The sequence below is a fragment of the Urocampus carinirostris genome, chromosome 12 (assembly GCF_059441175.1).
Source record: "Urocampus carinirostris isolate Australia breed hairy pipefish chromosome 12, RoL_Ucar_1.0, whole genome shotgun sequence".
Classification (NCBI taxonomy): domain Eukaryota; kingdom Metazoa; phylum Chordata; class Actinopteri; order Syngnathiformes; family Syngnathidae; genus Urocampus; species Urocampus carinirostris.
In genome coordinates this window covers 26,548,823-26,576,102 of record NC_142360.1, presented here as the reverse complement: position 1 = coordinate 26,576,102, position 27,280 = coordinate 26,548,823, and the positions used below count along the sequence as shown (strand labels likewise).

Here is a 27,280-nt window from a genome sequence, read left to right as displayed (position 1 = left end):
GCGAAAGAGAGTTTCTGAGCGCTCAAGCCTGACATGTTATTTAAAGAGTTCTAGTCTGTCACAAGCACGCGACTGTTTGGTCTCCCTGCAGTAAGATTATTCAATCTTGATGCCAAATGTCCCGCTGGTGAGTCCTTTTTATTGACAGTGTGACGTTACAACGAGTTGTTAACAGCTGTGTCCGTTTGTAACGGGTCGAGACGTTTCTCCAACCTGATTGGTGGAAATGTCACATTGCCTTTTTAATCGTTGTGTTTTTTCACGCTATAAGTAGAATGGATATTAATATCCGAGGCAAGAATAGTTTGAAGAGAGTTTTATTTGCACTGGTAAGTGGGCCACTCTGTCTTCAAGTTGAATTGCAACTATGTAAATACGGGGTGTCCCAAAAAATGTACACATTTTAGCGGCTGATAACTCAATTATTTATTCATTCTTTATCGCATACCTGTCGCGCTCCAGGGCTCCATGCCCTTACAAACTGTCGTATTTTCTCTTAACAAATACAAAATAATCTTACACCATATTTTATTTTCAAACGTGTTTATGTATGTAGTTTAACATGTTATATTGTACACGCGTTTCGTTATATCATACATATTGTTAATTAACATTTTGTTGTGAGATACTGAGTTGCTCGACATGAATGAGGTTTATTATAAAAGAAGTTCAAAAATTAAGTAACTTGGACGTTCACTGTAGTAGGAAAAAATACATGCAAATATAATTAAGTAGAATAATACATTTTCTTATTCAAATTTTTAATTCATTTTCTGGATTAAATTATTGTTGGTAATATTTTGATTAAAGGGATAACCACAAACCTGTCTTTTTTCATTTTCTCCTTTTATACTTTCTTTTTTTTTAACTTCTTTATACAACATAATAATTCGTAGTATAATGCATCAAAGCAAGTGAGCCGTTTGAGAGCCGGCTCTCTTTAATGAGTTCAGCCGAAAAAGCCGGTTCTCTAAAAAGAGACGGACTTTCTTTCACTACACAACTACCACATGAAATCCGATGTTTTTTAAGACTACGTGTATTTCAAATTTAATCAACCCCGCCTGTTGTATACAGATCAGAATGACTTGCAAACTCGTTTGACCTGTTTGATTTGCCGTTTCGTGATAGTCGGTGTATATCGGGTGGTACCCATAATTGACAAATTTGCGTTTTTCCATACAGATTATCTTGTACGTCGTACACGTTTTGAAATGCATAATAAATGTACTTTGTACAGCAAAAACGTACAGGTTGACAGGTATGTTATCGACAGAACCAATTGAACAAAGTAACAGAAGTCAGACTTAACTTTAAAGAGAGGAGTTTTATTCTAAATTCCTACTGGAAGTCAGTGGCGAGCCGTGGATTTTACAACTAGGTCTTCAGCTACAGTCTGAATTAGTGATATGTTGTTTGCAAACAAACCGGCGCGAGAGGGGAGTGGTGGTTGAGCGGTGGACAAAGGGTCCCAGCCCCAGTGAACGCTTTTTCCTTTTTCCTTAGGTTAGAGACCAACGAAACGGTGTAAAGGTATTCAGTGGGCTGTGCAGCCCTTAGACAATTCTTGTGATTAGGGCTATACAAATACCGTAAACATTACTTAACTTGACTCTATGAACGGAGAAAATGAACAATAGCTGGTGAATAAGATTTAAAAAAAAAGGTGAGTGAACTAAAAGATCGGACTGATCCCACGGCACCAACCAAGCCTGGAATTCAGATGAGGTTGGGCTTTGGCTCAGGCTTGAGATCTTACCTCTAGGCTGAAAGTGGCGGACAAAACCTTTTCCCACATGCAAAAGTATTGCTCGCTATGGAGTTTTCACGACTTTTTGCTATTAAGTCAACACAATATATTGTATTTCGTTGTGCAGCTCTTCTGTTCATGTTTAGTGGCTGTTGGCGCAATCCCTTTCCACCCTCTTACCAAACAGTTTGTGAAACTGGTGAAGTTCTCAACCCCCGATTGGCAAAACCAACAGCCTTCTCGAAGCCTGTTATTACAGGACACTGCTCTCAGGGTTTTTGTGAAGGTCCTAATATTTCTGAGCCTAGCAACATCAAATGTGATTGGTTAAATGATTAAATATGAAAGGACACATTTGGAAGTACCACCACCAGGGAAAACAATGAGAGGTAAGCTGACAGACATTTGGAATTTTTTAATAAGTATTGATGGACAAAATATAATTAACAGATATTTGTAGGCCGGCAGAGACGTCCTTGCAGGCCATCAAAAGCCACCACTATTAGAAGTATAAAGATATAATTATCGCATTTTTTGGAATCCTAGGTGCATCAAAAAAAACTCAAATGGGCTTGCGGTTTTAAAGTGAGCCTTTTAATCTGGTGCGCCTTATAAACCGCAAGATACAGTGGATAAAAGTGGAAATGCATAGTTACAATTAAATCATACTGCATCCGGCAATTTTTCTGCCTTTTTCACTTAAAATGGGTTCAGCCGTTTCGAGCCTATGCATCCCATACAGACAAATCGGGATTTATGACATTTTTGAGATTGAGATTTTACAGTAAGCATGCTAACAGGACTTTTTCGTAATTTTGTTTTTATTTTACGGCAACCTTATAAGGTAATGGTTTGTGGCCATTGTCCAAATAAACAGCAACTAGGGGAAATATGTCTGGTTATTCGGGACGTTGTTGACTAACTGCCTAGCTTGCGGAGAAAGGGGTTATTTCTGAGTGAGAACAGCATTCTAACCATTTATGAATAAATCAATTCATTTTAGTGGTGAAACCAGGTGTCATAATGTTAAATGTTCTATGAAATTACTTTTTTTTTAATGCAACCCTTGCTGTTATTTTCGTTTTAATTTCATACGCTTTATAGTCCAGTGTGCCTTACATATGAAAAATATAGCACAAAAGGCACTGTATAGTGCAGAAAATATAGTAAGTGTCCATTTTCTTTACATTGTTCAAAGAACTACTCCCGATACTTTACTCTATGGTCCGGACCATTGTCAATAAGAGCATGAACTTATCTTGGAATGTAACTTAACCATTGGCAACAGTTCATGATGCGACCCACAAATAATAAAACCATGTGTGTGCGGCTAACTGGTCAGTGACTTGTTGGTAAATCTAAAGCCAAGCTTAAAACACACCTCTATTCTATAGCATATGAATAACTTATATTTTATGTTGACAATATCTGTGTATTATTTGCCCCTCATGTAGGTTTTAGATCAGGGAATGGTGTCATAATAGTCTGTGGTTTGCAATAATCTGTTGTCTGTGCAGCCCTTTGAGACTCTTTGTGTTTAAGAGCGTCACAAATAAAGATGACTTGACTTGACTTGACTTAAACCTTGAGATTTCTTGTGGTTCCGTCAAGTTCCTGCTGGATCTGTTTTCCGCCAACCAAAACTGAGGATCAACTGCACATTGTCAAATGACCACGTAACTGAATTGTGGATGGTAACCATAACCATAACAAGCAAACTAGTTTGCTCGCAATAAAATTCCGACACACGATGCAATTTTGAAAATGGCGGCGTGGTTGATCTAAACCTTCTTTTCTGCACATTCTCTGACCAGTCATTGGTTGGCAGTGACCCAATGTCGCTGACCAATCAGTGGTCGGCAGAGACTGACTTCATGTTTTAGTCTCTGAGATCTTGTTTTGGAACCTCCACAGAGGGGTTACCAAAGATGATGGTGCTATGTACCCAGAACCAGGTACTTTTTCATAATGGAAAACTAAAAAAGGCCTGAATCATATCATGGAAAAGCGCCATTTAAAATGCCTACCTCACAACTACCTCGTCGAAAAGACTTTCTGGGAACTTTTTCCATTATATTCTTCTTCAATGTACGTGGTCTACCGAAAAACTGCTTCTAGACGTCCGAAAACGTATCTTTAATTTGAGCGATGGTAACTCATGTAATGGTTCTTTGTTAAACTCCCTCGTAAAATTGTCTTTGCACCCCTACTGCATTATCAAACTTTGAGTAGCATTTTAGAATAGTTTCCTTTTTTCAAAGTCAAGTCTGGGTAACCATCACTTGGTTCAATGGGTTCAGTCTGTAAATAAATACCTAAATAATAAATAGTTGAGATATCTGCAGCTGAAATATGTATACATTTTTTTGGAACACCCTGTAGTCTTCCGTCACAATCCCACGGTAAAAACAAGTAAATACTATGACATATTTGTATTCTGCTGGTTTATAATACGATGATGATATTTGAAAACACTTGGACTGTTCGGTATAAATGTGTATATAATCTATGATTTTATTTGACACAGAAATGTCCATCAGGTTGAACCCAATCAAATCTTTCAAACTGGAGCTGGATGGGGACGGAGATGCCGCCTTCACCGGAGGAGAGCTGATTTCCGGCCAAGTGGTCTTGGAGCTTCGCAGGGACACCAAAATTCTCTCTATGAAGGTCCAGGGACGAGGCGTCGCTACGGCTCATTGGCTGGAGAACCGTGGCATGAACTCCGTCTACAATGACTACACCTCCAGGTTCACCTACTTCAGGAAGAGGCAGCATCTCATCCGAGGTCAGTAATTCATTAACAATGAAGATATTGCCTACAAGGTAACTAGAACGTCAAGTGAACTGCAGGTGGTTTAGAGCAATGGTTTTTGACCAGTATGCCATGAGACCCTAGCTCGTGTGCTGCAAGGAATTGCCCAATTTTATCTTTGGAAAAAGCAATGTTTCAGTTATTTTTGCTTTTTTTCCAGTGATCAGCCCAGTAACTCATCCATATTAGCAGATTTATATTTTCGTCTTTATATCTACTAACTCTGCTTATGATATACTACTGTGAAATATATTTGATAACTCTTTTTTTTTGTCTTGAAGCTGTTTATGATTTCACTCAAAGAATACAATAAATCAAATAAACAAATAAATATTGCACGCAATTTTTCAGATTTTTTTTAATACTTTCTTATTTAAGAAAGTAAAAGAAAAAAGTTAAAAACTAGCAAAACATTTCTTTGTTCAATGGGCAGATAATGTTCTTAGTACAAATTATCTTTAGCACTATATAAGATCATTCTTGTAGTTGACAATTCATTATATTACTGATAAGAATTTTTTTTTAGGTTTACACCTTAGACATCATAGGATAATATTGAGAACTTTGTCCCAGGTGGATGAAGTTTCATTTGGTTTATCATAAGAGGTTTAACTTCAGTGAGAACACTAGGCAATGAGTTATACACGATACATAATCTCCTACTTTATAAACTCAGGAGTTTTGCAGGAAATAACTAACAACTTGTATTGGCTGTCGAACTTGAAACACATAACCATTTTTGGGTTGCATTTCCTTTTTTGGTAGGGTCTGTCACACCTAGAGTGACCTACCTGATTGCTGGTGAAAGATTGTGATCCTGGCCAAAGTTGTTCTGGCCTGGGAGAGTATAATGCCTTTCTTGGAAAGCTGCTGAGTCAGCAAAACCGAAAATACCAAGTCACCTTTTTATGGGCAGCTATCACATCTGGAGTAACCTACCACACTGCCTGTAAAAAATGTGTTGATTTTCAATGTTGTTCTGGCCTGGGAAAGTGGAATGTCTTTCTAGGAAAAAATGCTGGTTCAACAAAAACAAAAGTGCTGAGTCAGATCTTGGGCATTTTTGACATCTAAGGTTGCCTACCTGACTTCCTGTGAAAGCTGGTGTCACGGTTGCCCCGCTGCTCTCATTCACTCCTTGTCAGTCCATCAACGAACCTCTGCACTTGCAAGACTTGTATCTTGACTCTGTCCGGTATCCCGCTCGTGTATCCAGTATCCGGTATCGATCCCGCCTGTCTCGTCCTGTCCGGTATCTTGCTCCAGTCTCCAGTATCCGGTATCGATCCCGCCCGTCTCGTCTTGTCCGATATCTTGCTCCAGTCTCCAGTAGTCGGTATCGATCCCGTCTGTCCTGCCCTGTCCGGTATGTTGCTCGTGGATCCAGTATCCGGTATCGATCCCGTCTGTCCCGTCCTGTCCGGTATCTTGCTCCAATATCCGTTATCAATCCCGTCTGTCCCGTCCTGTCCGATATCTTGCTGTTGTATCAAGTATCCGGTATCGATCCCGTCTGTCCTGCCCGGTCTGGTATCTGCTCGTGTATCCTGTACCTGGTATCGATCCCATCTGTCCTGTCCGGTTTCGATCTCTTCTGCCCAGCGATCGCCGAATCGCTGGTGTTTGTGTTCATGCGCATGACTGCTTGTGTGAAAACGTTACGCGTCTAGGTCCACCGTCTGTTCGGGTTCTGACAGATGCTGAATATATCTAACACTTTCCCCCTTTTCTTGGGTGGACAGACACACAAACATACAGAGTTATCAATGTAAAAAAAAAAAATAATATATATATATATATATATATATATATATATATATATATATATATATATATATACTGGACTGTCTCAGAAAATTAGAATATTGTGATAAAGTTCTTTATTTTCTGTAATGCAATTAAAAAAACAAAAATGTCATACATTCTGGATTCATTACACATCAACTGAACTATTTCAAGCCTTTTATTATTTGAATATTGCTGATTTTGGCTTACAGCTGAAAAAAACTCAAAAATCCTATCTCAAAATATTAGAATACTTCCTCAGACCAAGTAAAAAAATAATTTTATAACAGCAAAACTAAATCAAACATTTGAAAATGTCCATTGATGCACTCGGTACTAGGTTGGGAATCCTTTTGCACGGATTACTGCATCAATCCGGCGTGGCATGGAGGCAATAAGCCTGTGGCATTGCTGAGGTGTTATTGATGCCCAGGATGCTTCGATAGCGGCCTTCAGCTCATTTGCATTTGTAGGTCTGGTGTCTTTCATCTTCTTCTTAACTATACCCCACAAATTCTCAATGGGGTTCAGGTCAGGGGAATTAGCAGGCCAATCAAGGACAGTGATGCCATGGTCAGTGCACCAGTTACTGGTGGTTTTGGCACTGTGGGCAGGTGCCAGATCATGCTGGAAAATGAAATCCTCATCTCCATAGAGCTTTTCAGCAGATGGAAGCATGTAGTGCTCTAAAATCTCTTGGTACACAGTTGCATTTACTCTGGACTTGATGAAACACAGTGGACCAACACCAGCAGCTGACATGGCTCCCTAAACCATTGCTGACTGTGGGAACTTCACACTGGATTTCAAGCAACTTGGATTTTGCTCCTCTCCAGCCTTTCTCCAGACTCTGGCGCCTTGACTTCCAAATGAAATGCAAAACTTGCTTTCGTCTGAAAAGAGGACTTTGGACCACTCTGCAACTGTCCAGTGCTTCTTCTCCATAGCCCAAGTCAGACGCTTCTTCCGTTGTCTTGAGTTCAGATGTGGCTTGATCATGGGAATACGGCTATTGTAGCCCATTTCCCGGACACGTCTGTGAACTGTGGCTTTTGATACCTGGACTCCAGCTTCAGCCCACTGTCTTTGAAGCTCCCCCAAATTCTGGAAGCGGCTCTTCTTCACAATTTTGTTAAGGCTGTGGTCATCTCTCTTGGTTGTGCAGCGTTTCCGGCCACATTTTTCCCTTCCAACAGACTTTTTGTGGATATGCTTTGAAACTGCACTCTGTGAACAGCCTGCTCTTTGAGAAATTTCTTTTTGTGTCTTACCCTCCTGATGGAGGGTATCAATGATGGTCCTCTGGACAGCAGTCAGATCAGCAGTCTTCCCCATACTTGTGATTTAGTTTACTGAACCAAGCTGAGTGTTTTTAAGGCTCAGGAAACCCTCGCAAGGTGTTTCAAGTTAATTAGATGATTCAGGTGATTAGTTGAATAGCCTACTTGTATACTTTTTCATGATATTCTAATATTTTGAGATAGGATTTTTGAGTTTTCTTAAGCTGTAAGCCAAATTCAGCAATATTCAAATAATAAAAGGCTTGAAATAGTTCAGTTGATGTGTAATGAATCTAGAATGTATGACATTTTTGTTTTTTTAATTGCATTACAGAAAATAAAGAACTTTATCACAATATTCTAATTTTCTGAGACAGTCCAGTATATGAAAACATTATCACCACACTTGCTTTGCTTGGTGATAATAATAATTTGCGACAGAAAATGTGTATTTTCTTTGAACTTTTAATGTCAACAGTACATCCTGACAGATTAAATGCCCTAAAACATCATAATTATTCGGTAACCTCATATTTATTTTCAGAGAAAAGAAAAACGCAGATATGAAAGTGAAGTTCAACCTGGGGTATTCGCTGTTAATGTTTCCTCAAGTGTTTTGAACACAGTTTACTTTTGCCTGACATACCCGCCTGGTTAGAGAGAACGAGTTTTTGCTTTAACACAGCTGAGACCCAGTTGCGATACTTTATGGATTTGTTACAGTGTTTTTCCATCCATACATATGTGTACTCATCCTAAAAACCTCCAACATTATTAAAAATATCTGCAGGAGTTTAGTAGTTATTAAATAATAAAACAATAAATCGTAATAAATAATACTTATATCGGACTTTATTCATCCAAGCATTGATTCGACAGTGGTGCTCATACAATGGCCCTTGGGCTATTTGTTTTCCACCAAGTAGTTTTCACTGGCCTGCAGAACACACTTTCTCCAGGTGAGATTCATCTTATTTAAATGACATACAAATTTCTTGACCTGAGTATTTTCAAAAAAATGCATGTTTATTTGGTAGTTTATGTTTTTTACTTCTTACTCAAATCAATAATGTTTTTTTTAGAGTAATAAAGTTTTCTTTCTACCATTCGGAGGCTATAAATAATACATAATGTCCCTTAATGCCAAATCACAGCACCTGCTTCTACCTTTATAATAAAACAGTTTTTGTCCAATTTGCTATTTTTGTATGAATCATTTTATTGAACTCCATTGAAGTCCATGTTTTAACTCATTCAACAAATAAATAACGACAAGTAAAATGTGCAGAATTCTTGTACAGTTAAAATATAGATTTAAACTAAAACATATGTATAATACGTGTTCTTACTAGTATTATTATTGTTGTTGTTCCTTGTTATATTTGTATTATAAAAATTGCAGATGTAAGAAAATGTTGCTCATTTTAAGAATTTGTGTCAGAACCCGAGCAGACGGTGGGCCCAGACGTGAAACATTTTCACACATGCTTTATTTTACGGAAATGGGGCAGTCATGCGCTTGAGCACAAAAGCCAGTGATTCGGCAATTGCTGCGCAGAAAATGTGAGACAGAGAAGTCAGGCGCGGAAAAACAGGAAGCCAGAGGCCGATCGAAAACCGGACAGGAAAGACGGGATTGATACAGGATACACGAGCAGATACAGGACAGGACAGACGGGATCGATACCGGATACTGGTGCAAGATACCGGACAGACGGGATCGATACTGGATACTGGTTACATGAGCAAGATACAGGACAGGACGGGACAGACAAGATCGATACCGGATACTGGATACACGAGCAAGATACCGGACAGGACAGGACAGACGGGATCGATACTGGGTACTGGATACTTGAGCAAGATACCGGACAGGACGGGACAGACGGGATCGATAGTGGATACTGGATATACGAGCAAGATACCGGACAGGATGGTACAGACAGGATCGATACCGGATACTGGATACTGGAGTAAGATACCGGACGGGACAGACGGGATCGATGCCGGATACTGGATACACAAGCAGGATATTGGACAGAGTCAAAATACACATCTTGCAAGTGCAGAGGTTCGTTGACGGACTGACAAGGAGTGAATGGGAGCACTAAGTTTAAATAGGAGGGTTGCCAATCAGGCAACGAGCAGCAGCTGGCGCCAAACGAGCGGGCCCAAGTGAGGGCAATGGGCAATCAAGACAATTTGTCCCTGCTATAAAAACCTTTTTTAACTAAAATATTTCAAGTGTGCACCTTTTTCTGACACAGATAATTAAAACTGTGCTAAAATAAGAATAAAAATAACAGTATGTAATAACTTTTTTTTCAATGTTAGTTGGCTGGATCCCTTGAGCGCATGGGTCATAAGGACACAATTTCCTGTGGTGTGTCTTGGGCAAGTACAGCCTGGTGGCGCCCGTTTCTCTCCAGGCCAACACCTGTTTCCACCTGGTCTCGAACTGGGGTTCTTTTGCATGTTAGATAAATTTGCTAACCACTGATTTATGGAAATGTCAAAAATTCTCAGAGTTCATGTTTAAAAAATATTTCACTGGGGGCTATATCAAAAATATTTTGCCAAACAGAATAGAGGACTGTTTGTATCAGCCTTTCAGAGAAATGTCCCACTTTCAACGAAACAGGAACTGAAAGTGCCTTAAACGCAAGACAGCATTTTAACAAATATGTGAATGGTCCAGAGTTCTCTATCTTACAGGATGATTGCTTTCCAATGTGAGGTTGACCTAATTTATTATCTCGCCAGTATTTTTTTCATTTAGGCTTATTTAAAGCTGCTTTTCTATTTGTCTTTTACATGTTCAAGTTCAGTGTTTATAATTTTATGTAAACAAGCTGCTCAAACAAGAACATGAGGATAGAGTTCAACAAGGAAGGAAGACGGGGTGGGGCAGTTTGAGAAACTTACGACAGTGTTACCACGGTGACAATTACAACAACACATGACACCGTTTGCTTGCCAGCATTGATTTGATTCCATTTTGCCAGACAGTCTGTTGCAGGAATTTAATATGTCCATTTCATGACGTAGCCGGCCGAGCATGTATGGATCTGTTTACAGTTTAGTTTTACACATTGCGCTAAGTCAGACATGTCAAATTTACAGCCTGCAGGCCGGATCTGGCCGGTTGTAGGGTTTAATCCAGCCCGCCATAAATTTCTGATTATGTAAAAAAAAAAAGCAGGTCTCTAGCTCAGGGGTCTTCAAAATGGTGCCCCCTAATGACTGTTGGAGTGCCCGGGCCTGTTCAGAAAATAGCTCATCAGTGCTGGGTCATTGTGATTTTCTGGGATAATATTTTTTTGTATTATTTGCCCTAGGTTTTAGATCAGGGGATGGTGTCGTAATAGTCTATGGTTTGCAATAATCTTTGTGATTAAGGGCTATTCAAATAAACATGATTTGACTTGACTTCTTTTAGTGGTTGACTGAGTCTATTTAACTCTACTTCTAATAATTAACCGTGTAATAACACAATTAGAACATAGTAATAACATTAGAATATAATATAATATAATAGAATAAAATAGTCATGTTTATCTGTATAGCCCTTATTCACAGGGAGTCTCAAAGGGCTGCACAGATTATTGCAAACCACAGACTATTATTACACCATCCCCTGATCTAAAACCTACACGAGGGCAAGGAAAAACTAAAAAAAAAATAGAATAGAATGGAATACAATAGAATGGAATAGAAATGCCTTTATTGTCATTGATTACGACATAGTGTTCATTGTTTACAACGAGATAAGTTTCAGTCCAGGATAAACATGTAATTAAAGATTTATAGAAAAACACAAAATAAAAAAAGAATATTGGGATAGATAGGCTATATTTACAATAAAGCACTTCTAGACTGGCATAAATTGTAGGTGCATTTCAAAAGAGTGCAATATAGATGTTTGCAGTGAAATTGAGAGAAAGATTTTGCAAAAAATAACAATAAAGAAATTGTACTTGTTTAGGAACAATGATGGCTCTGATGAGTTGAGTTGGACGGCATTAGCTCAGGAGGTAAAGCGCTCATCTTGGGATCAAGAGATCGCAGGTTCGATTCCCGGCTCCTCCGTGTTATATGTCGAAGTGTCCTTGGGCAAGACACTGAATCCCTAATGCCCCCAATAAGCAGGCCGGCGCCTTGCATGGCAGCTATTGGTGTGTGAGTGTGTGTGTGTGTGAATGGGTAAGTGTTAAGCGCTTTGGGAAGTATTCATTGACCTGAAAAGCGCTATATAAATGCAGACCATTTACAATTTACCATTTAGTTGAATTGAATTGTCTTTATCGTCATTGACATCAACGTAGTGAAACACTGTATTCTACGAGATTAGACATGGCACTCCAAGGTGTAATAAAGACCTTAAAGAGAAAAATTATAAAACACTTAGCATAGATAATGATAAGTTGGTATTTTAGGAAACGCATATCAAACTGGGTTCCCTTTGTGCTAATTAATACCAAAAAGTAGTTTTCAGCCAGAAAAAGGTCGGGGACCCCTGCGCCAGCTCTTTTGTACTAAAGGGTATGTTTTTTTTTTATTGAATACAGACCAAATGCTTCTTCCCGCCGCAATAGGGCAGTGAAGGTCAGAATCAGAATCACCTGTATTATCATTGTGTTGCTACAACAAAGTTAGAGTTGCACTCCAGTTGACAAAATATGGGTGGGTGGGTTGGGGTACGATATAGACAAATCAATTCAACTCAATATTATTAACTAAATTAGCTAAAGAGACATTTTCTTTCCCAGACCCATCACTGTCCTAAACAATTACAATTTCTTTATTGTTATTTTTTGCAAAATGTTTCTGTCAATTTCCTTAACCTGTCATGAACCAGAACAGGATCAGGACCCAAACGTGTGACGTTACTCACACAAGCCTCTTATTTTACGGGAAATGGAGAGTCATGCACGTTAGGCAGCAGTCTGGTGAGAAATGATAGGAAGCCAGAGGCTGACGAGATCGATACCATTTGCCTGAGTTGATATCGGACATATGGGGTCGATACTGGACAGGACGGGACAGACAAGATAGATAATGAAACAGGATATCAAAAATAAACAGGACAAACTAGACGGGAACGAAAACTGGAGAGAATAATAAACATGACAAAAATAGATGGGAACGAAACTGGAAACAAAAATAAACAATACTGGACAGGGAATATCAACAGGAAACAGGACCGAGTCAAAACCCACGTCTTGCGGGGCAGAGGTTCGTTGACGGACTGACAAAGGAAAAATGAGAGCACTGAGCTTAAATAGACGGAAAGACAATCTGTCAATGAGCCGAAGCTGGCGCCACACAAGCGGGGCCAATTGCACCGTGACATAACCACTACAGTCGTAGGGGCACCATTTCCTGTGGTGTGTCTTAGGCAAGTACAGCCTGGTGGTGCTTATCCCTCCCCAAAATACCAACTAGATATTATTTACCTCTAATACAAAGTAGTCACATCTAAAAAACACCATACACAACTGGAATATTGCACTCTCAACAGTGTTTCACGTCTCGTATGTGTGTTTGTGGTTTTGTGTGTTTATAGCACTGGGGAAGAAGGTATCTCTCAGTCTGTTCGTTTGGGCCTTGTGGTATATGAACCATTGGCCCCAAGGTAACGGTTCGAAAAAGCGGTTTGTGAGGTGTAAGGAGTCCTTTAGAATGTGTTTAGCTCTACTGAGGTAGCGAGACCTGGCACTGTCCTTCAGGCTGCGCAGGGAGCAGCCGGTGATCTTTTGGGTGTGTTTATGATCCTGTGTAGGGCTCTCCTGTCCTTGCAGAGCCTCCTGCGTACCAAGCTGTAAAAAGAGACATCAAGTCTGATTTGAAGTTAAAGACAATATTTTGCAATTATTTCTAAGCTTCAGTAGGCCCAGCCTCGTAGTTTGATCTGATGGTATTCCCCGTTCACTGCTAAAACTCTTATTGTGTATTTATTTGTATTTATTTCAAAGCAGTCTGACAATTGAGCATATTTTATTTATAGATCCCACTTGAGTTTCTTTATGTTTGTGATGTTTACGGTGAGTTGGTTCGGAGGTAAAACTGCATTTACTCAACAGTTATAATGAACAAATTGTGAACACATTCAATACCAAACCTTAAAATCATATTGTCTGTTGTTTGTGAATGAATGTGTTGTGTTTATCAGAGATCCCTTTTCATCCGTGATTATAATTTGTAGGTTAGGCTACAAATGTTGCCTGAATGATGAAGCATAGTACTAAAATACACAGGAAAATTAATGCCATTGACATTTTTTTACTGATCCGGGCCACCATAGAACAAAAAGTCCGGCCTCCGAGTCTGTCTGAATTTGACATTTCTGCCCTAAGCTATAATGTTAGTTTCTAGAAAGTGCAGTATGGGTCAAAAGTTATTTTTTACATGGACAAATACAACCAGCAGGTGGCATCACTTACCCTTATATCATCCACTTAAAAATGTATTTTTACCACTTATTGGGTTTATGGCTTCTTGCTTTATATTCACAACAGTTTTTTCGATTTAAATCATTTCCAGCTGTATTCAAAGTCTGGTAAAAGAGCAAGCGGCCACACTCAGAAACTCTGCAGAAGAGAATTGAAACCGCGAACATCAAATCTGTGAGGCAGGTGTGTTGATCCACTGTGGCAGTGCTAACCTCATCTGGAAGTCGTAACCCTTTTTAAAAGCCATGATGGTTAAAATAGAAACATTGACTTCTGTGCTGCCTGTTGCTAGTTTGTCTCTTTCCAAGAACGGCTACACCGAAGAAAAGCAAAGAGCAGTTTTTTGCATTACAAAAGGGATATCTTCCTCAACTATTTTTGCACATAAAGGGGCTATGTGTAATATTTGACAACTTTATGTTGCTGTTACATGTAGTCCAGGAGTCGGGAATATTTGGCTCACGGGCCATATATGGCCCTTTTCATGAGTATGGCTTGGTAATAAAATATCATATGTGACTTTCTATCATAATCCAGATTTTGTAGTTTTGGCTGTACATGGCTAAATAGTCCTTTATATGTAAACTCATTTAATATTGTATGATCACTGTTGAGACACTTTAAAATAAAAATCCACACAACAAAATATAATTACCCACAAACGCTAGCCAAGCACACAGAACAATTTGATTGGGTGAGAGGTATGGGTGGGCGGAGCTTTGCATCACAGCCTCTCAAACCCGTAACACAGCCTCTCAATGATCTTGAGTAACTGTGGGAGACAAGTTTTAAGTGATATATTTGTTGATATGGGACACAAGCTTTGACATTCATATTATTTCGAACCTCACATTGTTTGTTTGCTGCTGTTGGTGTCAATGGATTTGTTCAGACCAAAAAACAATCGCAGGACTTTGGCCTGGACAGATCTATTGACACTAACAAAGATGTTAAAAATGTCAGAAAAAAATGTTAAAACGTCATATTGTCAGACATAAAGAAATTGTGAATATGCTTGATTGCTGTTAAGATTGTCGAGAGGGGTTGTTCAAACCTCACATTGTTTGTTTGCTGTTATTAGTGTCAATAAATTTGTTCAAACCAAAAAATGTCATAAATGTCAACAAAATCATCTCACGTTACAAAGAGAAATAAAATGCACTGCAAAATTAAGCTTTTGTATGGGAGCGGGTTTTGCTGGATTCTATTTTTAAAACTATGGCATGCCTCTCCCTCTCTCAAAAGAATAAAAAATAAATCAAAATATTTTGCTATGATAGCTCTTTTGTTTATGGCCTCTAGAGGTTGCTAAATTATGGAAATTTTCCCTTTAAATTGTGCCCTATAGCTGTGAGCAATACGTGCAACTCGACACTTGGGGGCACTACGGGAATGACTCCTTGTCCCAGATGTGAGCAATACATGCAACTGAACACTCGGGGGCAGTATGGGAATGACTCCTCGTCCCAATGAACAGAGGAGTAAACAACTTTGTTTTGCAAGTTCCAGACTCAGGCGTATCCATTGATATGGACTGAATTATATATTTTTTAATCTGTTCTGTTTACGGTTGACTCTTTTTTACTGCCTAGCATTCAAAATCGTTTACAACTTTAAAAGAAAATATTCTCTCGCCTCATAATCTTGCTCATGTTTAGTATTTTTTTTAATTTAAAAATCCTCCTTTTCCCGACAGTTTTCTCCGTTTTAGTAACATAAGAAATCCTGACTTGAATTTTTGAAAATAACATTAGTCATACTTTTTCACATACCCATATCGACCTATTTCCTCGCACGTGCCACCCTGCCTGCGTTCAATCGCTTTATTTAGTCGTGCATTGAGCTTTTTGCCGACACATTTCATCACTAGTGAAATATATCTCAATATTTCATGAAATATAAGCTTCCCGAAAGCAAATATTGAATTGTTGCTACGCCAAGAGTAGCAGCAGTTGTTTTCCAATTGTGTGACATAGAATTAGCGTAAGCAACTCAGTGTGAAAGAATTTTCACCTTCTGGTGTGTTCTATTTAACACTAGGGATTTGTCGGTCATAATAGTACGTTTTCTTCCGAGAACCTGAAACTATGTACCAAGAGTCAAGTATGATCGAACCCTGTTTTTCCCCGCTGCAGCATCCACACCCATTGTGCATGTTTTTGATGTTGCGTTTAATGACAACCCGGAAATGTTGCTGTGTTTGTCAACTGCTTGCACGGAATAATAACACGTTTGTCAGTGATTATACTCTTTGTTTTCGTTTCATTTTGTAGTCATATAATTCCTTAGATCACATGAAACCTTGTCAGTCTGTTTGTGCCATGACATGTTTTTCCAGTTCCTCGTTTCTCTTCTTGATCTTTAGTTGACGATGCACACAAGATGCATATGATTAAATCATTTCAAACCTATAACTTTTATTGCTAATTTAATGGATACATCATTGGGGCGAGGTGAGAGGTTTTAGAAGGGAGTTACGAGTGTGTGGTGAAATTAACCGTGTTTTAAAAACAAAAAAAGCTATAGTAGTATGTATAGTACTTAAAAGTCGATGCGAAGAAAGAGTACGTGAATGCATCGTCGCCCACCCTTCGGCCTTTCTTGAAGTTTACATAATCCATCAACACGGTCGCCCCGCCCACTTTCTCCTCTTCAAAAAAGGCCTCGAACCGAACTGCAAAACACTCTCAATTCAAACCGAGCAAGAGCGATCATCTCATTCAAACTCACTTGTTACCCTTCCACGCCGTACATAATAACATAAAACTAGCGGTGAAGATGATTTTCGACAAGTTGAAAAAGTTGGACATCGTATTTGACGCCCCGGACGTGGACTGTCCTCCAGTGTACAGCAGCGGGGACGTCGTGTCTGGCCGAGTGGTGCTGGAGCTCACTGGACAAAGTTGCGTGGATTCTCTGAAACTCCACGCAGAAGGTTTCGCCAAAGTTCACTGGACCGAGTCGCGATCGGCCGGGTCCAGCACTGCCTACACGCAGAACTATAGCGACGAGGTGGAGTACTTGAATCGAAGAGAGGTGCTGTTGCAGTCAGGTCAGTCCTGGTTCTTCGGTCCTGAGTCCTCGGACCTTCTTGGAAGGTTGCATCCTCTCTGGAGCCTGTAGTCGATCATGTGGATCACAACAGAGTGTCAAAAATCCCCCTTGCCGAGAAAATACCTTGAGTTTGTTAAACAACGTGACTTTCAGGATTGAAAGTTAATGAAAGATTTACGTCTGAGGCATCTCATCCCTTATTGTTTTTGTCAATTTTACACACATTGGTGATCTAGAGCAGGGTTCCACAACCACAGAAAGAACAAAAAATACTATATTTAGTCGCGTAATGCAGTTTATTTTTAAATCATCCTAATAACCCAGTAATGGGCGCATGTAACACATCAGGTTTTAAGGTAATATATTACAGCATTCGAATCATAATTAAACAGTCTAAAATATCGGTGACCACATCTGCACAATATTGAATGCAATGGGAATTGAACAGGAATCAGTGAAAGCACCATTTTTTTTTACCACTAAACAACCAGGATTGTAGATGACATTGGAAAAGGCTTTTGATTTTATCTCACCATCACCCGATTTTTACTCACGCTACCAGGTTGTTCCATGATGAAACATTTATTGACAATGTAAACTTCACTGAAAAACACTGGCGACCAGATGATAAAGGTGCTGTATCTAAATCGGATCAGGTGGCCTTTCCTACTAACGATAACCGTGGTAACTAATACTATCTGTTTCATGTGGGTTACCATACCCGTACTAATAAAACCACCTGGAGAGGGATGGGTGCCACTGGGCTGTACTTCCCCAAGACACATCACAGGAAAAACCCTGGCGCTTGAGGGTTTCTTGAGCCATGAGTTAAACTATTAACACAATACCAAATAAATGTGTTATGAATATATTGAATATCCTTTAAGGTTAGATTCACCATCAGATACACCAAAGAGTTTTTGTCCCTTGTGCTTTTTTATTTATATCTCGATGGAACTGTGACTAAAATAATAGGCTATAGAGACCAAACATAATGCCTTTTCCTAGTTTTCTAAATCCCTAGTTTGAACAATTTTTATTGACACATTTAACAGCAAATAAACATATTCATAATTTCATTATATCATTTTCTAACAATGAGGTTTGAACAATTTTTTGTTAACACTTTTAACAGCAATTAGACACATTCACAATTTCTAAATCCCGGTCGCCCGGTGGTGTAGTGATTCCATAGGGACTTTGGGCTTATTATAATTGTTGTTGTTCTTATTATTGTTATCACTGTTATCATCACTAATATTACTATGGAGCTTGGCTGTGAGATAAATTGTCAGACATTAGACCTGTCTATGGTAATGATAATTTTGGGGACCACTGATCTAGAGTAGTGGTCAAGCAACTTATATCAGAGTTCCCATTTTCTAGTTGATTGTAGATATGTTTTCTTTGTTATGGACTGCTTGCTTATTGGAAAAAAAAACTGTGAAACAGCCGTTATTTAAGTACAAAAACAGATGGTGGAGGAAATAAATCCTCTCATCATTTTTTCTCCTTTTTTTCATTGAGCAGACGCTTGTTGAAAAAACAGAGGAAGTGCTAAGGCTCCTGTCTTGTGCAATACCAAGTATATTTGTTTGACTTGTATTTAGAAAAGTATTTCCAACCAACAATGTATCTAATGAGTAGCAATAAGTAAGTGTACTTCACTGCAGGTGTACTCAAACAAACACATTCACTCATGGGCTGTCAATAGAGTTTGACAGCGGCGGTATTGAGATGGAAATCCAATAGGATCGTCGAGCAACAAAAGGGACACCAGCATGCGTTAAACAAAAACACGTGTTGGTGGGTCTTCGTCGACAGCAAGCGAGAGGGGGGAAAATAGATCAGTGCACAGAAGATCTCGAGGAAAACATGCTTCCCGTCAGCAGAAGAGAGTAGAAACCTCCCTTCCGAGAGCGCACGCCAATTTGGTTGCGATCGAAGAACTCCAGTGGAGGATCTGCTGCTGCTGTTTGATTTTTTTTCCTTTCAATTGTTTTAGGAATTAGCGAATGTTAAACCAGATAAACAAGTTTAAGGAAGAGGAACTTTTTCGAGGGCTTGATCACTTAGTAGCCAGTAGTAGTAGTCTCTGGTTACACTAGTGTGTCACCTAACATGATGATATGAAGCCAGGGCGTATTAAGTCAGGGGTCGGGGACCTATGGTTCTTTTCATGAGTACATCTGGCTCGGAGACAAAAGATACGCCTCGCAAATTTTATCCATGTTTTTTCAATATTACCATGAGTGAAAATTACTGTAGTGCATGCAAAAATGAAACCACATCAGTATCCCTGAGAGAATGGTCCAGTATATTTATAGGGTTCATTGTCAAACACAGTTAAATGTCAACCTAGCCCGTTTTGGCAGTAGGTCGCTAAGAAATTCATTTAATTGAAGTTCATTCAATTAGATATGTTTACTGTTGGACTACTTTATGATGAAAACCCACCCAACAAACTCTAAAACACCAGCAAACTACTTGATTGGGTAAGCGGTTGGAATGGGCACCGCTATGCCCAGAACGCAACTATTCCCTTCTGTCTCTTGGCCTGTGCTGTCTGCGTCGAGTGTAAATTTGCGGCATCCTCGTTTGCAGATTTTTTCTGACATATTTACAAAATAACTTTGCTTGCAGCTTAAAACCCATTATTCATGACAAAAATTACGGTCAAAACGGTGATATAAAATGAAGAATAAGCTTTTGTGTGGAGAGCGGGTTCAGCGGTTTTGTTGAATTTCGTCTTAAAATATATGGTTTGGCTCAATCAAAAAAGAAAAATCTAAATATTTTTGCCTTATGGCTCTTTGAGTGAAACAGGTTCCCAACCCCTGTATTAGGTCTTCAGTTCGTTCCATTTGTGTCCTATCAGATAACGGCGAAGCAAACATCCTAAATGCGGGCAGACACGAGTTCCCATTCAGTTTCCAGCTGCCAGAAGAGACACTGGTCACTTCTTTCGAGGGCAAACATGGCAGCATCCGTTACTGGGTCAAAGTGAAGCTGCACAGGCCCTGGGCCACCGTCAGGAAGATCAAGAAGGAGTTTACTGTCATTGAGCCCATCGACATCAACACGCCGACGTTGCTGGTGAGCATCCGTGTCCTTACACTCTTTTATTTCACTTTAAAAAAAGTATATCACAAATGAAATTTTAATATCTCAGGCTTCACAGGCCGGAACAAAGGATAAGATGGCACGCACTTGGTACCGAAATTTCGGACAGGTGTCAGTTACTGCCAAGATAGACCGCAAAGGGTACACACCAGGTAAGATCGGGTCAACTTAATTGTTCATCATTTAAATTTTTGCCAACAAATCAGCAAAGATGAATTTATCAAGTGGTAACTTTTTAGGCGGGGTTTATTGGAACTGAAATTTATTGACTATGATAAAAAAGTTTTCCAGATGATCTAAGGATAGCTCCTTCATAACTAAAATAGTAAAAAATATTGTTTTTTATAGTTAACCATAAATCAAGACATTTATTTTTTGAAAGCATGAATTACTTTTTTTTGCTAAGATTCACCTCCTGATTCTTCATCAAGACAGAAACATTGATCCCTCGCTATAATGTGGCTTACTTTTCACGTTTTTGCTACTTCATGGATTTGCGTCATGTATTGTGTTCTGCATTCTGATTGGCTAAGCAATCACTTCTTCTCTAATTATTGAAAGAGCAGAAGTTGTTTGTGAAAAACGTTTTAAAGTACTTTTATTGGTGAAACAAATGGTTTGGCCTGTGAAATGGTTTACTTTTTCCTTTAGCGGTATAATAGTGTCTACATTTGTGGAATAATTGTAGCAAAGAATAAGGTTTCTTCTTCATTGATTTTGCCTATAACGGGTTCTAACCCCCTAGAAAATCAAAGGTTTACTGTACATTCAATTCCTTTTCTGCCCCTGCCCGCATAGGCCATTATTTTTCGTAAATGATACGTATAAATCCCAACATATTTTTGCTTGAAATCAAAAGGAGTTATGATATAATATTAGTCCAATGTTTACTTCCTGGTTGTCAAACAAGCACATTCAGCAAGTAAAATTACATTAAAGTAAGTCAGTGTCAGCACTGATATGTGGTTTTACTATTTGCCTTTCTGTACAAAAAACTTTTACTCCACTTTATACTTTATGTCATTTTTGCTAATTTATCACATTTGTGATCAAGACCTCAGTAACAATGCTTGTTGAACAAGGTAAACCTTCTTTGGTTTAAAAACCCTTCTTAACATCAGAAGTTCAGATTGAAGAGGCCAAGCATGTGTGCTGTCATAAAACAAAAAAAACCTCACAAAACAATAAATGATTCAACAAAGGTATAGCAATCTAATATAAACATATAATGTCAGATACAATATTTTCTAGACTCAAGTCGCTTTGGAGTATGAATTACTCAAGGCCAGAGGTGTCAAACTCATTTTTAACGGGGGCCACTGTATCTCTATGGCTTTCCTCAAATGGCCAAATGTAACTTATACATGTAACTAAATGTAATTGGTAGGTAAATTAAATATAACTAATCTTTCATGGAAACAATGTTTTATCAGTTATAAAAGTCAAAAACATTACAGTAGCATTCAAAACAATATCACTGTACATATATAATATGTCATAAATTTACTCCGGCGATACCTCTACATAAAAGCTACTCGAGCTACAAGAAATTTGTGATACAAGATGTCTTTTGAGCAGAAATATTGACTGACACATGAGAGAAAGTTACAAGAATTTCCAGATATTACCACTAGTGACAGGGGCTTTAAAGTCATTTTATTATAATGTTAGTCATCTTTTTACTAAATGTTTATGTTCAATTACTGTGTGAATGTGTTTTTGTGATCAGGAAGATGTGTTTTATAGCGATGTAGGGTTAACTTGAATCTTTTGGGATGCCAGGAAAGAATTACAGTACAGTAATTGTTATTGTTATTTTGTATTAGGAAAATTTCCTCGAGATACGAATAATTTTATATACAAGAATGATCCGGGAACAAATCTATCTAATATTTAGAGCAGGCATGTCGAAAGTTCAGCCCAGGGTCCATTTACAGCTCAAGATCAAATATTTACTGACCCGCGGCCTCTGTCATTAAATTAATAACATGTGGCCCACTAGTAAAAAACAAATTTGTACGAAAAAAATTCACCATTTCACCACATGATGGAAGTATCTCTTTGGCCACCTTAACCTTGGCTTTCGGTGAGAATTCAAGCCCACCCCATTTCTAACATGGCAACTGTAAATAAAAAAGGAAATTTGACTGTGAGGAACGCCGCTTCCAGGACAAGTTGAAATTGGAGTAGTTTTTTTCTTAGTATCCCGAAATAACTGCGTCTGCTTAATTTGCCACGATAATGTGGCTGTTTCCAAAGAATAAAGTATCAAGATGCACTGCCTTACTAAATATGCTGTTTAAAAATAAGATAACTGGAAACAAACGCTGTGAAAATGTGAAGCAACTGGAAGTTGTTTAAATGGCACAGCAGCGCTTTTCATGATACCCTGCGAGTCAAATGAAAATGCTACAAAGGCGAACAACGACGTCGCGACGCTTTGTAAACCATTCACAGACGATTAATTTCTTAGAGACCATTCAAAAAATGCCAGGCTAAGTAGTCGGCCCACGCATATTTTCAGCTTACCAAATTTGCTCTGCTTTCTGAAAAAATTGGATATCCCTGATTTAGTGGAATTCCTGTATTAAAATCACAAACTCTTCTTGGACGTTTTTATGATAATTTAATTCTTAATTCCACTCATTGGCATCAATATGGAAATACTTAGCGTGTAGTGGCGGTGAGCTGTCTCTTCCCTGATACTGCAGTTGACTGGAATTGTGGGAAATGTAGTTTTTGGTAAAAGCACTCTTTCGACTCGTTTATTTTTTTAGATGCTCAGACATTTTAAGCTCTTGTGGGCAACATTTTGGCCCTGAGTTTAAAAATGGTGCTTCAGGTCATACATGCCACGTGAGAGAAGAAAACCCACACAAGTCCCACCCTAAAATCCTCCTTCTCTCAACAGGCGAGGTCATCCCAGTTTTTGCAGAGTTTGACAATTCCACATCACGCTCAATCGTGCCCAAAGCATTCATCACCCAAACTCAGACCTTCATCGCCCGAGGGACAATGAAGCAGAAGCACTCTGTGGTGGCCACGCTCAGTGGCGACGTGGTGGGCGCTAGGTGCAGGGAGACGTGGCACGGACGCGCCATCAAGATCCCACCCGTGGGGCCGTCCATCTTGCAGTGCCGCATCATCAAAGTGGAATACATGCTCAAGGTGAGTTCACCCGTTAGAATTGCTTATATCCGGTGTCAGAGGCAGGTAGTAACCAGTTACATTTACTTTGTCACATTTACTTTAGTAAGTTTTGGACAGTTTGTACTTCTGGGAGATCCAGGAAGAGGAAATGGTACTCTTGCTACATTATGCTACATTGAAGCTACCACAAAGTAATTTAAATCACATCCACAGAAATACGGGTATTTATCCGAGTCCTTCGCTAGCTCTTACTCACTGGTGAGAGCCACTGTGCGTCACTATGCGTTAAAGGGGCAGCGTCACATACCGAGCAGGTAGCTGTTTTAAAGCAAACCTGCGGGTGTGTGATCGGCCATGAAGCCCAAAGTTAAAAAGAGAATAACAACTCCACATAAATCAAACTTTAGCTGTATTAATGTGATTTTATTTGCTTTACCTTTTCGAAAGGTTGCTATTTTATTTTTATAAATGCATGCTGTGTTTTATTGTACTCTTTTCTTTGGCCAGATAAAGGCACATTATGCACCTTTTTCCAATCCTCAAAATAAAATGAAATCAAAAATTGCATTTCTTTAATGTTATCATAACAATTAAACATTCCGCAAATCATTAAGACAGACAACAGAGTAGTCATGTGATTCTCCACAGGATTTGTTGCATCCAACTTAGTCATTTTGATACAACAGTAGGCTAGTATAGATACAAACAGCATGTGTTACGTTTGTTACAAGGCTTATGTAGGGCTTTACATTTTTCGCAGCTCCTGTCAAAAACATTTTTTTGGGGTCCAATATAGTTTGCTCAACATTCTGGGTTGCCGATCCCTGGGCTAGCTTGTTGTTCTGTCTTGGGCTTTAAATGTGCTACCTGTGCTCAATTTCTTTATTTGATTTCTACGATTATAATTGGATTGTTTATTAAAGTACTTGAATTTACCTTGATTAGTTTGATCTATTTTAAAATTAAATGTAATTTATTGTTGATTGGATGGATTGTAATGATCTTATTGAATGGTTGCCCGAGAAATAATAATCAATAAATAAGACGTTGCTACAACTACTCAGTACTTTAAACCTTTCGTCTGCCAACTCAGGTGTTCTTAGAAATTGGGTTATAGTTGGAGTGTAAAAAATATAATTGTGTTTCTACAGTATTTACCTAATTAAGTGGATTTTGGGTGTTCTGGGTAAATTACATAAAGTATTAATTTTATGGATCCGGTCCTTGGAGAAAAAAGTTTCGTCTTGTAATTGATTTGAATTTGTTGTCAACAGGTATGCGTGGATGTCCCAGGAACCTCCAAACTTTTCCTGGAGCTGCCTTTGGTGATCGGCACCATCCCGCTTCATCCTTTTGGAAGCAGGACTTCCAGCGTCAGCAGCCAGTACAGCGTCAATCTAGACTGGTTGCGAATGGCCATCCCCGAACAGCCCGAGCGTAAGTTTCCCACTCAATCGCGCCGCAAACCTGATCACTTACACTGATTGAAAAAAGGGGGCTTTGATTGAATAATTCAATAATCTTGTCAAGATGATTGAAAGCGTGGGCAGATTGTTAACTTGCCAACACACTCACAAAAGATTTGATTGGTAATGGAAAAAAGGGAAATAAATGTCATGCGGGTTTAATCAGCTGAAATGAAGTGATGAGTCAACAGCTTCACGTTCGAGCTCGTTGCGTTCCCGGTCAGTCCGGTCGACTAATTGTGTCTGTCTGCCCGCAGCTCCTCCGGAATACAGCACGGTGGTGGCGGAGGGGGAGGCGGAGCGGCCCGTCGGCGACGTTGTGGGCCCTCAGCCAGCTGAAGATCTGAGCGGGATCTTGGAGCGGCCCCTCATGGCCTTTGTGCAGGAGTTCCGCTTCCGACCGCCGCCCGTCTACAGTGAGGTGAGCAAACACAGTTTTTGCAGTGTGTCATTAGGAACAAATTGAAAAGCAGATAAGAAAAAAATTAAAACACAAAATAAGAAGTACCATATTTTTCAGACTATAAGGCACACCTAAAAATCCCAAATTGGATGGTTTGATTAAACTCTAAAAAATCTTTCAATGACTACTCAAGTGAAAACTCATTTTGGTACTCGTTTTTATTTTGTTTTGCCTGTATTTTGAATTAAAACAGCCGAATCGGTGTCTGAGGTGCCGTCTTTGTTTGTGCAGGTCGACCCCAACCCTCTGCCAATCCACATGAGGCCCAGGTGCATGACGTGCTGAACTTCGGAGACCGAGCGTCGAGCGATTTTCGTTTAATCCCACCGAGGCGGAGTTTATACCGATTCCTCCCCTTTGAAAAGTGGCACCCGGTCGTACCTGTGTCCTCGAGAGACTGCGGCTAGCGCCACGATGAATGGCAGCGCCACCTCTGGGGGCTTGAAGACGGTCAAGCCCGAGTGACAATCTCTTCCCTGTTTTGTATCCTGTCTTTACATGGATGGAAGATGGAAGGACGGCTCCACATCTGCGGTTAACCAAACCACCCCACCCTCCTTTTTTAAAATCCAGATGTGAGCTAAAAACACTTCCTAATCAACTATACCCTTACCTTATTTGGGACATGTTGAAGGGTTGAGATCACTTTTATCAGGTGTTTAAGTGCCTTGTTGTTAAAATGACGTTTTTGTCATCTTTGAAACATGGAACGAAAACTGCAGTTGTATGGCTGTTTTATCTGATTATACAACAAAAGTGCCTGTGCTGTTTTCTACTTTTAACTCCTTAACGGTGGGCAGTTGTACTGTTGATGAGCAAATACGTGTCTGTATGATGTCCACCAGTCACTTTTTACGCACCATTATTACGCGCAAATGTGCACAACAGTGATAGAGATGCGGAAAGAAAGTCAAACATTCACAACTCTTTTAAAATATCTAAAAAAAATTGGCCAAGGTAAAAAACACAGTTGCAAAGATTTTAGACCCATATACTGGTAGTCTCCAATTAGCCACCTTTGGAAGGCCTAGACCTACCCTTAAAAATGTGTAAAGTACAATGTTTATTTTTCAGATTGTGTTCAAATTTGACAAGGTACCACGTGGGCCTTTAAGCTATTGTCTCACCTCTTTTCCAGCTAAGATACCCATGCTACACCCATCTGCAGTCATTTGATTGCAAAAAAAAAATCAAGTGAGAATAAAAACCTTGTGTGTTCCAACTCAGATTACTCAATGTTATTAGCTCTTGCAGAGATTATTCCAGTTTGGGACAAAATGTCAGAGTATTACCTTTCAAATGAGACGAAAATGGCCATATTCATTTTACTTATGTTTTGCATTGGGATTTTTGGCGATTTTTACAGGAATGTTGAGGGGTTAACAAGGCACACATTGTTAAGTGTTTGATGGTCAAAGCAAGATGTGTGTTCTATGCATGCAGTTAAAAAACTGCATAAAAGGGAAAAACTATGCTAACGTTAAAGAGGAAGTTGTTCAACAAAAGCCGGTCGTGTTGTGCAACTTGAGAGTTGGATAGTGGATGTTGAGTTCTGTTAGCACAAAGCAGAAACGAAATTGTTTGTATAAAAGTGCATGAGGTTGACTGATAAGCCCCCCCTCAATGCTAATAAAAAGGAGGACCTGCAACCCTCTGAAGCGCTCGGTTGCTAGCTCTTGATGGGAGCCAGATGGCGAGCAACCTCGACCAGAACGTGTTTAAGACTAGCTTTAAGCTGAAGATGCCTCTCGAGTGTGTGAAGAGGGAACATTCCAAAAAATACTGACTCTGGGATTTTGATGTTTCCTCAATTAAAAAGAGAATGATAGTGAGTAGGAAAGTTTGGGAATTAAAAACAGCTTAAATGAATGTACTTTTATACGAATGTCATACTTGCTTAAGTTTTCAATTTTTTTGTAATAAAATACATTGTGTACACATA

General features: G+C 39.2%; 1 protein-coding gene across 3 annotated transcripts; it reads left to right on the top strand.

The window, feature by feature from the left end:
* arrdc2 (arrestin domain containing 2) lies at positions 1 to 27,280 on the top strand. 3 transcript variants are annotated; one of them, XM_088349901.1, is made up of 8 exons: positions 1 to 127; positions 4,278 to 4,538; positions 20,015 to 20,232; positions 20,309 to 20,411; positions 23,171 to 23,427; positions 24,684 to 24,846; positions 25,133 to 25,296; positions 25,570 to 27,280. In XM_088349901.1, the coding sequence occupies exons 2-8, from the start codon at positions 4,280 to 4,282 to the stop codon at positions 25,621 to 25,623; spliced, it is 1,218 nt and encodes a 405-aa protein (XP_088206027.1). In that variant the 5' UTR covers positions 1 to 127; positions 4,278 to 4,279; the 3' UTR covers positions 25,624 to 27,280. The 3 variants fall into 3 exon arrangements, with proteins under 3 accessions (XP_088206027.1, XP_088206028.1, XP_088206026.1); XM_088349902.1 differs by having other exon boundaries at positions 85 to 127; positions 4,291 to 4,538; XM_088349900.1 differs by lacking the exons at positions 1 to 127; positions 4,278 to 4,538 and adding an exon at positions 16,754 to 17,134.